This window comes from Prinia subflava, chromosome 1 (genome assembly GCF_021018805.1).
Source record: "Prinia subflava isolate CZ2003 ecotype Zambia chromosome 1, Cam_Psub_1.2, whole genome shotgun sequence".
NCBI lineage: Eukaryota > Metazoa > Chordata > Aves > Passeriformes > Cisticolidae > Prinia > Prinia subflava.
Genome location: NC_086247.1, coordinates 67,316,812 through 67,330,254, shown reverse-complemented (window position 1 = coordinate 67,330,254; position 13,443 = coordinate 67,316,812). Strand labels below are relative to the sequence as shown.

General features: G+C 40.2%; 1 protein-coding gene across 8 annotated transcripts in view; it reads left to right on the top strand.

The window, feature by feature from the left end:
• FHOD3 (formin homology 2 domain containing 3) overlaps positions 1 to 13,443 on the top strand; it is a 380,756-nt gene that overhangs the window by 309,401 nt on the left and 57,912 nt on the right. For 7 of the 8 annotated variants that reach the window (XM_063399128.1, XM_063399121.1, XM_063399112.1 and 4 more), the window contains 2 exons: positions 3,746 to 4,045; positions 7,727 to 8,616. In XM_063399128.1, coding sequence (XP_063255198.1) covers positions 3,746 to 4,045; positions 7,727 to 8,616 — 1,190 coding nt within the window. The remainder of the gene's footprint in view (positions 1 to 3,745; positions 4,046 to 7,726; positions 8,617 to 13,443) is intronic. The other variant, XM_063399132.1, reaches the window with a different exon arrangement.

The following is a 13,443-nucleotide window of genomic DNA, read 5'->3' as shown; positions in this document are numbered from 1 at the left end:
TATTCCTTTCGCCACCCAGTATCTACTGGTATTAAGGAGGAAACAGATTCTGTCTGTGGAATTTTGTCTCACACTGTGAAACATGTCAGTACCATGACCCAATATACAAGTGTGGACTTATTGAGCTGAAGTGTTTTCTCATATAAAGCAATTGGTTCCACTGAAGTAATCAAGTCTTGTAGGACTTACTCTTGTAAAGCTTGTGTTATGGCATTCAGAGGAAATGAAGGCACTCCCATAACTGCAAAAAGGAACTTAAGTTTTTTTTCAGAGCAGCTACTTACTCCTTTGTAATTTCATTGGAAAATATCTGTAAAGTGCAAGTATGCAGTAAAGGAGGAGCAACAATAACTGAGACATCTCTGAAATCAATCTGCAAAGGAATTTCAGGTGAACCCTTCTCTGAAAGAAGCAGCTTTTTTAGCACTTGAGAAAGTAAGTGGGCCAACCCAGTGGGCACACTGTGGACAGTAGGAGAGCTTCTGAACATAGTGGTCGTTGAGCAGAGTTCAAATGCTGCCCAAAGCATGACTGATAAGAGCATCTGAGCAGATGGGGAAGCAGCAGAACATGAGCATGCAGTGAGGCCAACATATCCCCATTTGCAGAACCAAAGGAACCATGATGCAGAAAAGTCAGAGGAGGAACTGGGTTGGGAGGACAAAAAAGGATTGTTTTTGACTGCACGAAGAAAGAGACAGTTCAGTCTGCACCTGTTCTTATCAACATAAGGAATGGGAGGAAAAGACTGGAGTGGGAGTGGGGAGAGATAAGGGGTCCCTGCACAATTCAGAGGGAGAGCAATCCTATGTTGGAGTAGGTGAAGGGAAATAACAGCCAAGACTTTAGGCAATGCCTGAAAAATTGAACCAAGAAGTCTTGGGCAGACATAGACATTTTCAGACTCACTGAGTGCATCCACAAGAGACACTCAGGATGTGTATCTCACACCTCCAAGTGGAAAGCAGAGAAAATAGATGAGGATGTGATTGGCTAATCAATTAGCCTGACAGGGGATTAGATGTGAGCCCAGAGGGATATTTATTCTCTCTGAGGGCTTGTAGGACTGGAAGCTGGAGACAGGACACAGGACACAGCATCTTGTGTCTGCTTCAGAGTTGATTTATAGTTGAGTATTAAAGAAAAAGTCCATGTCCCTCTACTGCATTATAAGTTCTTAGGCTTGCTTTTCAGAAGGGGTCAGCTTATAGAGGTATCATGCTTCTTTACATCCCAGGCACATCTTCTTTGCTCTTGATGCTTTTTGATTTGACCAGGCTTGCTTTCCTGAGTCTTTGCACTCTCCACCAGCAGAAGTCTGAAGACGGGGGCAGAGCCTGGTCTGTTATTTATTTCTCTTTCCATCTGTAAGGTTGCTACTTAGAGTAGTGTTTTGTCTGGTATGAAAATGGACCCAGTAGATGTGGACTGAAAGTTTGAGTTCATTTCAAATAGGCCACTACCTATTTGCAGTCACTGAGAATTGTGTTTTTTAATGTCTTCAGAAGTTCTCACTGATATCACTGCAGTGGATTACATTATGGAAATGCAAGTGATGGACACATGTCCAGCTTTCTGGCTTTGTTCTCTTGACAGTGGTTCCTGGCAGATTTGATTTTTGTACTGCTTCTTAAGGAAGGTGCTGCTGGACTTAGCTCACTATTTTCACATGATTTGGGTTGTAGGTGTATGGTTTGATATTACCCCTAAAGGGAGAGAGAGACTGTAAAATATCCTTATTTTGTTCTAGTACTTGGATGTTGTTATTCCTTGAACTCAAAAGAGATGCCTATGTCAGTATATTGCTCTTTACTCTTTGTTATGTATTAGATTTTGCTAAGTTGCTGCATATTTCTGGTACATGTGGAATATTTCTTGTTAGAAGAGTGTCTGGAATTCTTTTGAACATTCAGATTTTCTCAAGCATTTCTTATTTCTCCTCTGATTTTTTCTTATTGAATCTTCAGTGTAGCTTCATGGTGGCCAATTTGCAATAAGCATTAGGGGTCCTGGCCATGTTTCAATCAGCTTCTTTCTCCATCTGAGCTGTTGGAGGTCACCTTTTTGGTTATTGAATGACAGTTGGTTTGTTTGCCTGTTTTTTAGAGAGAAATATCTAAAATTCCTATGAAATTATGATTATTCATAGATGACTTGGTGACATTTGTATATATGGACATTGAACTATGGCAAGCTGAGAATCTTTCTTGCAAGAGTACCACATTACCTCCTGAAGAATTCCTAAGCTTCCATCACAGTCATATTCAAATCTTGGCTTGACTTTAATACGTTCTCATTCTATACCTACACACTGGCAGCTGCGGTGAGAAACACATCACTGGGATTTGCAGTGTCTGCCAACTTCTTGACAGCCCTCTGTAATTTTGATTCTCTCCTAGGCAGTGTCAAGGATACAGTCATGGGTAAGGTACATTTAGAGAAACGAGGCATGGGCAGAGGTGCTTGCATATTTAGTATTAGACTTTTAGGTGTTCTCAATGGAGAAGAATGTGATCTTCATTACTTTGGCTTATATTTACTTAGGATAAATCTACTTGCCTGCTCACTAGTGGACTGAAATATCTGGATTGCATTCCAGTATTTCAGGGATTATTTTTTTTTTCTTCAAAGGTTCATGTAGTACCTGAAGAAATTCTCATTGTATTTCATGTAATCCAAAGACAGTGAGAAGTCCAGAAGACTCTTCTGCAGTATTGTAATGAAAAATAGTTAACAGAGGGACAAAACAAGTATGACTTGGTCATTATAGTTCAGCCACCCAACACAAGATTTAGTACAGATGGAATTTGGGAAGTATGCTAAGAGCTAATGTGCATGTCCATTTTTGCCACTCTTTGCATGGCCATTTCAGGTTTCAGAGAACTGTGAGCTGCTTGATGTGAATATGTGTGGATGCTCTTCAGTTTCTTTGCAGCATGCAGAAAATATTTGCATGTGAAAATCTGCTGTTACTGCTAAAAAGGTGAATAAGTTATTTTTACTGGGAAAGCAGAGAAGAAGAAACCAAGTGTACTATCAACAGTGTTTGCTGTGTGCCAACTGATAAAAAAGCTCATCGTATGCCATATGCCAACCAATTGGAAACTAAATATGTGCCATATGCCAAGCAGTTGGAAACTTTGCTCAGTTTTGATGTGGCTATTCTGAAGTAAATGTGCATGAAACAACATATGTTTTCTGTCAGCCAAATGTGTGACAGTGCCATTTCCAGACTGTGCCATTCAAGTGTGTTATTAAAACTAATACTTGTATTTTTTTTTGTTGAAATGTTCCTCATCAGGTGAAAAAAGAACTCTTCCAGAACTCAAAGAAAATTCAACCAAAAGCCACAATCACCCTCCTTTTTTTTTTTAATCTCTTCTTTCCTGGCTCTGTCTAGGCACTGAGTTGTCAATGCTCAGGTGAGATGCCCATTTTCTGCTGGTTCGTTCAAAGCCTTGTGCGAGTCCAACGCTGCAGCTGTGGAAGTATGTATAAAAACAGTGGGCTGGCTGCAGGCAGCGAGCGAGGGGGCCTGCCAGGCCACTCTCACCTGCAGTGCTGCCGTCACACAACATCCGTCAGTCCGTTGCTCCCGATGTTCCTAAGCTTGCCATGGACCTGCGTTGTATTTTCTTTCCATAAGGCACTTGTACAGCTCTCACATCCCTCTCGTTTAGAGGGGTGAACCTGAGATGGCTCCGCTGTTAAGTGAATCTCTTTCTCCCGTTGTTCTCTCCACCAGTGAGTGCCAGTGAACCCGAACCAGAGACAGAGACAGAACCAGAACCAGAGCAGGAGGCTGAGGCCAAGCAGGGAACGGAGACACCCAAGGAAATAGAGGCTGCAGAGGTGGGACCAGAGAGTGAGGTGGAGCAAGGACCAGAGAGAGAGCCAGAAGAAAGTGCAATACTCAGTGAAAAGGAGAGGCAGAATGAGGAAGTGAATGAAAAAGACAACTGTTCTGCATCCAGTATATCCTCAGCAAGCAGCACTTTAGAGAGGGAAGAGAGAGAGGACAAGTTAACCAGTGACAATGAAACTGGTAAAGTGAAGCTTTTTCAATAATCATGGGTTTCTGGTGGAAAAATATGTTAAATTAGCAGCTCTCACATTGTGTTAATTAGCTAACAAACCCTTTACACCCATCTAAGACTTTTTTCACCATGGCCAAGTCTTGTCTACTCTGTGCTTGAACATCTAGACTATATTGGGGTTACTGTATTTGAGGGACAGTACGGCCTTGATGAAATAAAGTTTCATTTGACTGAGATAATTTTCTTTCCCTAAGATTAATATATTAACTACTGAATCACCATGTAGCAGAGACTTGCATCTCTAGCTCCTGGAGAGTTTATTTAGGATTCTGTACATAAGTCAGTGAGACAAAGGGCTGTGCTGACATGATTCGTCATGACGTTCCAGATACCTTTTCTCATCGTTATAATGGAAAAGGAAGTGAGGGCTGAGATGTTTGTTCCTTCCCTTCAGTTATTCTGTCTTGGTCAGGCTTCAGACAGCAGACAGAGATACACAGGAGCTGCTGAAGATAGGCCTGGGCATCTTTAGCTCATGTGGAGGAGGCACATGAAATACACCTTGTCTGGAAAAGACCAGTTTCATGGTGCTGAGGGATTCTAGTCAAGTACACCACCAGGTACCAGCCTGGAAAGGCCCAGCGTGGGAAACAACTTAAGTACCAAATTGCTGCCCAGAGAGATAATGATAGCCAGAGTTTGTCATTCAACAAAGACAGGGAGGGAATAAAAGGCAGATTTTCACTTTTTTGATTACTCTTTCCTCTTTTTTTATAGGGAAGGAATGTAATGTAAATAGGGCATTTGATTCCCAAGTTCTCTTTGGTCTGAACCATTAAATATATTGTCTTGTATTTTCTAAATTCTAGATAAGAAAATGGGATGTGCTTCACAGTGTCTTGCTCTTTCCTGAAAGAAGAGGGTTAGCTCTGAATCCCAACGATTACCTCATAGACATAAACTGTCAGATTGAATTGTTCAAGTTTAAATCTGTCACTTTTTTTTCTGAGAAGCATTACGTGAATTACATCCTAAATTTTAGAGCTAATTCCTTTTCAGTCAGCACCAAGATGGAGTTATCAGAATGCTATTGTGCTCATAAAGAATGTAGATAGATGTATCTGTAGGAAAGGCTGGGGACACATCACAGCTGAAGGATGTTGCTAAAATGTGGCATATTCCAAGGTAGTCCAAGTGCAAATAAAGGAGAGCAGTTGAAGGTTTTTTCTCCTTGTCTTTTACCAACCTGTTACCACTATAATTTAAAGTCCCTATGTACTTTTGTTAAAAGCTAAGAAATGTACTATTACTAAAATCAACATCTTAAAATTGTCCTACACTATCAGTAGATCAAAGATTTATTTGGTAGTGCTGTATAGGAGGACTCATGTAATGAATTGTTTGCTCTCTAGTAGGTGAGGAGTTTTGGAAAGCAAACAAGAGCACTTCCTCAACCAGTTCTGACCTTCTCAACAAGCATTGTGCCATTTATGAGATGGCCTGTTGGTTCTGCCCAGGTCCACTGAGAACAAAGGAATAAAACCCTTGGTGCAAGCTTCTTCATTAGCCATCCTGCCAAATTTGGCTTCCAACAAGTCTTATTTCTCCAATGGTCTTTCAAAGCTTTACCCGTAGAGAGGAGGGCAGAAGAGGCCACCAAGGTAGCAAGAGTCTTCACAGAAATGATCTTTGATCAGCTTGGATAGTTGGAGGTAGAATTGGGGAATGTAAATTACAGACTTTGTCAGGGCAAATTCTGATGAGTAGTTTTGCAAAGGGATTAAACACTGGAGAATCCCATCTGGTGAAACTGAGGGGGTTAGATCATGTGGGGTTTGTGGGATGGATCTTGGGAGCCATTTGAACATCTTTGAAGGAAAGGCTTGGAGTAGGAGGAAATCCTCTGCGAGAGCTCAGCCAGGTAAAATCTGTGGTGTGGGAAGGAGTTGTCTAGTGATGTTGTCTAGTGAAGCTACCTTAGAAAGAAATCTAAGAGACTGCCTCAGGTGACAAGTACTGGTAAGAAAGCAATCCCATGGATCAAGTCTGAGGTAAAATGAGCAGATAATGGAAGCAGTCAAGTCACCTGCAGGAAAGTAGGTTGTATCCATTTCTGAAAAAAAGTCTTTCTTTTGTTTGAGGTTAAATCTCTGGACTGATTTTAAAACATGGTGTGCAGGTTGATCCAAATAGAGGCAGGAGTCACTGCTGTCCATACACTTTGTGCTGCAAGGCCCTACATTTTAGCAAGGTGTTGTTTTAAGGGAGGGGAGGTGGGGAGCTGTGGGGTCCTAGATGCAGATCTTACCACAAGGACACAGGATTAGATGTTCTGGTAAGAAAGCAACTCCGTTGACAGAGAAAGCCATAAAAGATATTTAAAACTTGAAGGTATTGAAAAAGGTGGGAGCATAAGTGAAGAAACCAAGCTAAAATGGGAGTTTAAGAAAAAGGGAAACCTACAGGTATAAAAGAAAATCTTTAACCACAAGGACCCCCCAAAAAGGCAGGCTGACAATCAAAGTAAAATGGTGAAATAAAAGCAGCAGAGTTTATGAAAAATGTATTAATAACATGTGTAAGGACTATGGGGAACAGAATGAATTCTGTACAGGAAATACAGTAAGTGTGAAGAATTATCATTGTTGCATGTTTAGTCACTTTATCTGATGCCCACTGGAAAAAGGAGCAGCATAATTTTTAGACACTTTATCCACATTGGTTAGCAGTACTAAATTCAGGGAAATGGAGTCACAGAGACACTTACATCATATATTTTTACAGTTTGACCACTATAATTTGTTATTTATGGTGCTGTCTCAAACATGGTATTTTGCATATTATTGGTGAAAGAAGCAGTAGTCAGATGAAGCTTCATTTCAGTGAAATGTTAAATGAATGTGATGTGGGAAGGGCAACAGTCTTTCAACACTGACATATAACAGGGAGGTTAACAGTGGTTGATAAGCAGCATGTTCAAAATTTTTCTATAAAGGTTCTCATATTATAAACAACTTTTAAAATCTTTCTTATGCTTACACTCACTGAATTGCCCTCAAAGCTGTATCCTGTACTTTGGAAGTCCAATAGTCTGTGTTGTGAATATGACCCAGCTACCCAGCCAGGGGATTCTGAGGGTCTGAAAGCTGCCCTTCCCTACCCAGCAGGGTGGGAGGAGGAGGAGTAAACAGCTGCATGTTGACCTTGACATCAGGCAGGGAAGATCTCTTTCATATGAAAATTTTCCTGAGGTTGTTCCAGTACATGCCCAGATGAAGAGGATGATGATAAACCTGTTTTGTGTCATTGTCGTGATATTTAAGCCCCATGCTGGAAAATGAAAGGCTGTAAGAATTTATGCTCTGTTTAAAATGAGCTGAGGTAGCAAGGACAAAATGAAACCTGACAGATTTCAGGAGAAACTTGAACATGTAAAGTTATATAGTCCCTCCCAAGCTACATATTTTGCTCTACTCCCCCTCCTTTTTTGAGACATGCTCCCAACACATCAAGATCAGGCCATGTATCAGTGCTGTGTCTTATTTCAAAATTTTCACAGTAGCTGCTTACCCAGTTTCAGGCTAGTTGTACATGCATCCCCAGAATGGCTCTTTTGTGGGTCAAAGGGTGTTCTTGGTGCTCTGACTTCCTTCCCTTGACTCTTCCCATCTCTGTGTGTGTGATTGCAGGTCCGTGGTCACAGACCATCCAGGATGCTGGTGTGAATGAGCAGTGCAGCAACATCCTCAACAACAAGCGGTTTATGCTGGACATGTTGTATGCGCATAACAAAAAGCCCAAAGATGAAGAGGAAAAGGAGCTGGAGACGAAGGAGGAAAAGAAGGAGACGGAAGAAAGTGAGGAGTCGCTCACTAGCCTAGCCAGCAGGATCTCTATTCTTCAGGCCACAAAGCAGGCCAAAGATGAAAGTGTCAAAAAGATGGAGATTGGAAATCTGGACAATCAAGGCAGCGTGAAAGCCTTTGCAGAAAAATTTAACAGTGGTGAGCTGGCTAAGGGGACAGCAGTGCCAGAAGATGAAATCAGTGAACAGGTCCCCGAGAAAACACCAGCACAGACAAAGAAGGAATCTGATTACATCTGGGATCAGCTCATGGCTAATCCTCGAGAACTTAAAATCAAAGACATGGATTTTACAGACTTAGGGGAGGAGGATGATGTAGATGTGTTGGACATGGATATGGGTCCTGGGGACTCCCTTGTTCCCCCTCCTCCACCTCCACCTTCTTTTCTGGGTTTGCCTCCTCCCCCCCCTCCCCCCTTGTTTGGATGTCCGCCTCCACCTCCACCCTCTGCTAATTTATTGGCTCCTCCTCCACTGTTCAGCACTCCTCAGGGTTTAGGGTCACCCCAGGTTTCTAGGGGTCAGCCAGCATTTATAAAGAAGAAGAAAACCATCCGTCTGTTTTGGAATGAGGTACGGCCGTTTGAGTGGCAGTGTAAAAACAACAAACGCTGCAGAGAATTCCTGTGGTCGAAACTGGAACCCATTAAGGTGGACACTTCCAAACTGGAGCATCTCTTTGAGTCTAAATCCAAGGAACTGCCTGTCACAAAGGTACAGCTTGTATTCAGTTTGCTATTTTTCTGCTATTGTATCGGTATTTGTTCTGAATCAGATCTAGGTGATTTATGTTGTTTATATCAAACCAGTGGAAATTACTGGATGTGTTTCTAGCTTGGCCTATGACAGAAGATATTCCATGGCCTGACACTAGAGGTGAGCCTAGGGTGGTGTATGGGCCAAGTTGCCCTCCTGTCTCAGGTCTGCCAGTTGTGGGATATCATTCCAGGTGGCAAATACCAACGAATTTTACTTTAGATTGTCCACAGTTGAGTGCCAAACTAGATATTGGAATCTGAAATATTTTCTGTTGCGTTCATAAAAAGGTCACAGCGTGGTGAGTCATATCTGTGTATTTGACAGTTCTTCACTTGGTAATATTTTCCTAATCATTATGTGGAATGGTTAGAATATCAGACTGGCTCTGCTGCAAAGAGTCTACACGTGTGCTTTGTTCTGAAGGATCGAATTATCAGCTGGACCATGTTTACAGCTGAACTCTGCAGGGGTGTTGGGTTTTTTTTTTCATACTGGTGAAAAGGCCTATTTTAAGTCTTTAATTTATGCAATGTGGCAATTTTAGGATAGAAGCTGGCACAGGAAATAACCTCTGTAGCTAGGATTCCCTCTTCCTTAGTATTGTTATAAAATAAACTCACAAAGGCTTGTGACATGGCTGTTTAACATTAGAATCAACAACAAAAGGAAACTTTTTATAGTTACATTTAGGAGGAATTTGAAGTAGCTTTTAAAAAGTTATTAGCCTGAACATTTGTTTTTCATGGCTACATAAACTCTTTTTCTTCTAAGCAGCATAATTGGTATCAGGGAAACAATGGTTTTTTTCCAGTTAAAATGACAATAAAAATGTCCATCTCTCTTAAAATAACTGAATTGCTTGTGTGTTTTCTCTGTATGCCTATATGTCTTATAGTAATATAAAAAACAGTCAGCACCTTGAATATTTTACTTCTCTTTAGCTAGAGAAAGTTGTTATAACTATTTTGTATTGTACATATTATTGTTTGCTCCTTCTCTGGGGAATCTGGATGTCTCACAGTAAAGGTTCTCAGTGTCACTTGTCCAGTTTTTTAACTCAAAATTTTCTAATAGTCATTCTTGATCTTCTTGATGAAGTGGAAACATTGGAATTTCTATAATCAAGCCCCCAAGTACCTAGCAAGCAACAGGTACATAAAGAGATGGTTCATGTAGATCTGCCATCACTGCTCTTAGCTGAATTTTTTTGTGACACAGACACATGCAAATGTGAAACATATGGTGTAGCACCTTTAAAAACACATTCAGCTGATTGTTCATCTGGCCAGTGCTGAGAATAATTTCTCTCTCTGATTCCTTTTCTGCTGAGGAAGGAATGCTGGTGACGTCGTGGCGTGCTACTCCTCATCTCTCTCCCCGTAAATACAAATCTGCCACAGATGGTTCATAGATGGAAGGAATGAGAGCATTTTCTTAGATCCATAAAATATTTAATTCCTTGAATTGAATGTGGAATGACAGCATATTTGCCATTTCCAAAATTTAGCTTTGTGCTAAGTGCCAGCATTGTAAAGAAGCACTCTGGCTGATTCCTAATCTTTTATTCTCACATGAAATTTTGATAAAATTTTCAGTTGTTGGAATTATGACTTGTTTACTTTTCCAGTCAATTGTCGTGCATGTTCCCAAACTACCCTTGGCTATTTTCCCTCCCCCACACTTGCTTCTCAAACCTGCCTGATGCTTTGGCACAGCTTTTGGCTTCTGGCTGGAAGATCAGCGAGCAGGTTTCTTTGAAATTAGCGCAATGCTGAGGAATGATTTAGGTGCTTTCCCCTTGGCGACTAATAACTGCTCTCTGCATGAGACATTGTACTTTTGGCTCTCTTTCCACCCTGTCCCATAACACAGACATAGAAGTCTCATTGTCTCATTGCAGAGAAGACAATGGGGACCGAGGAGTACTGTAGTAGAACTCTGTGCAGGCTTTTGAAACTCTTGCCTGGTTTTTGTGAACACCAGCAAATCTTCCAGAGCAGGAGATGGTCCTTAGATCAAGTGAGAATGGGAATAATTAAGCAGACCACCAAATCCATAAAAAGATTTGAGGTTTGGTACAAAGATTGCACTCAAATTAGGATAGCTCTCGATTTTTCCAGACTGCTTGGTTTATTTCCAGAGAGCACATTCCCCGTTGTGTCTAGTTTCTCCTGTCCAATGGCTGCAATCCAAAACAGGTTTATTCTATAATATCGTAAAGTCTGACTCACAGCTCAGTTGGTTCAGCTGAAAAAAGAGATTGCAGAGCAACAAATCAAAAGTCAAATCTCTATATTTCATAGCAAGAGATGGAAGTAGGTGCATGGAAAAGGAACAGTCCAGAAGGATGAGAGGAAAAGCAAAGTCAGGGTGTATAAAGGGGGGGCTTGGCTCTATCTTGTGCTTATGCTCTCTCATACAGCTGTAACCAATTTTACTCCAGTTTCTAATCCTTCACTGTGATTTCCACAACACATAGCTATAAACAGCTACTTCCTGGCTCATGAGAAGTTTTTCATTAAACACAATAGACTGTAATAAAATAAAGTGGATTTAAAATTGTAGGATATAATACGGGGTTTAGAGGACTGGGAGAGAAGATTTTTGATTTTAGGAAATCTTATGCTACACTGAGAAACTTGCACATTGACATTATTTAGTGGAGCACCTTAAGTTGCAGATGGTTTATTTTTTAGAATAGAGCACCCTACATTATATTTGCCAATAGAAAGAGTGATCAGTTATCTCCTCCAAAACAGTGTAGTATTTCCCTCCTTCTCACTCCACCAAACAAAGCAGGTATTTTGGCAAAGTACTTATAAGTGTTTATTTTGCCATCTACTTGTTTTGCATGAAAGTATTATTTTGCTGATTCATGTATACCCTATGAGACAGTGATCTATCATGTGCTCACAGACATAAAAATTAGTAGGAGAGAAAAAGGAAGGAATCTGTTTTCATGTACACATGCTTAAACACATATTCCTTTTGAATGTATTTGTTGCAATTTCAGTAAATGCCAGGACAAGTCATAAATGTGGACCAGAAATTCTGAAAAAGATTACAAACAGATATCTTGGAAAAAGTCAGTGGCAGCTGAGTGATTCCATTTTAAATCTCTTGCTAATCCTTGCTAATTGAGATAGAAATAAAATAAAATTAAATAAAAAAAATTAAAGAGACATCTTACTATTAAGGTAGATTTTTTTGCACTACAGATTCAGACTTTTTCAACTTTAAAGGCAGGAGATATTTCTGATTTGATGGTCATAATATAATTATTTATTTATACGATCACTTGAAAAGTTATTTAATTTTTTCTGCTTCCCATATGTTCTCATCAGACTACAAATCACTTTCTGTGGGATGGTAATAGGATTTAAATAATCCATTTGGACTAATCAGTCTTCAACAGAGGCAAGAGAATGTGGCCAGTTAGGTCTTGTAAAGGTCTAAATTCACTATTATTGTTAATATGTTGCAGAAGTGTTTGTATTCCACAGATTATACTACCTCATATGTTTGTATTTTATAATTACTTTTGTAATTACATATAATAATATAACATATATATAGTATTCAGAAGTTCAGGGATGACACTTCATATTAACACATCAAAATATAAAATCAAGTGCACTAGTTCACTATTCCCTCAAGCATTTTAAGTCACTCTCTGTTAATGAATTTATAAAGCATAGATTGAAGTCACCAAATGTTGTAGTAGAAATTAGTAGTTGTAGCTTATTTTAACAGTCAGACACTTCCACCTGTGCAATTTCATTGCAGACAAAAAGCAATTTTTTTCCTAGTGGTAAGGTAGTAAAATTCATAGTAGTAAAATCTTTCTTTTTTCTTCATCCTTTTATTTATTTGGAAAGGATTTCTTTGGAACTTAGACGTTGTCCCAAGAATAGATTGAAAATCTCTTCAGCCCCTGTTTTTGAAAAGGGTTACTCACCCCAACATTTTATATCCCATATGCAGTTATAGCTCTGGAAAATACCTCTTTGCACTCATGCCCCGTGCAGCTCATCTGTCTTTCATAACTCATTGTTCGGGAGCGTGTGCACTGTAGGGATCTCAGTGATCCCAGCCGTGAGCGTCCTGCGTCCCCCAAATGAATATGTCTCTCTTGTCAGACTTGGGAGCCTAAAAACAGAGCCGTAGATTTGAGGTTTACTTACCCATACCACGTGTGGGAAGCCTAAATTTAACTCCTTTCCCCCGGCCTTTTCCTTTCTGCATAAATTCTTTGGAGCTTTGTAATTCTGTGCTCCAAAGGACAAGATAAAAAGTGGTGGTTTAAAAAAGGCTTAGTGCAGTACAAACTCAAGAGGAAGCAGTCTCTGGTGAACCCTGTTTGGTTTTAATGTGGTCTTGGCCACTAACTGTGGTCCTGGGAATGTGATTAGTGGCTCAGGAAGTAAAAGTTTCTGCATTAAAGGAGAAGCTGCATTTCACATCCTTCAGGTAGTTCCCCAGGAAAAAGAGGAGTCTATTACTCAAAGAAGGGAAAGTTCAGGAAGGCTTTGGGGATACTTTTAAGCTTTCAAGAAGAGATCAGTTCTGAGAGAACTGATATAAAAACATTGAAAACAAATGTTATCTTTGCTCTCCTAAAATTTATTCTGTTTATTGCAAAATTGTTGCTGCTTTTTAGGTTTTAAACAAAAAAACCCTCTTATTGCTTTTTCAGATCATACACATGTGGTATTCCCCAACTCCTGTAAACTGCACCTGCCTTCAGCCCCATGTGCCCACAGAAGTTGCATCGTACCACGT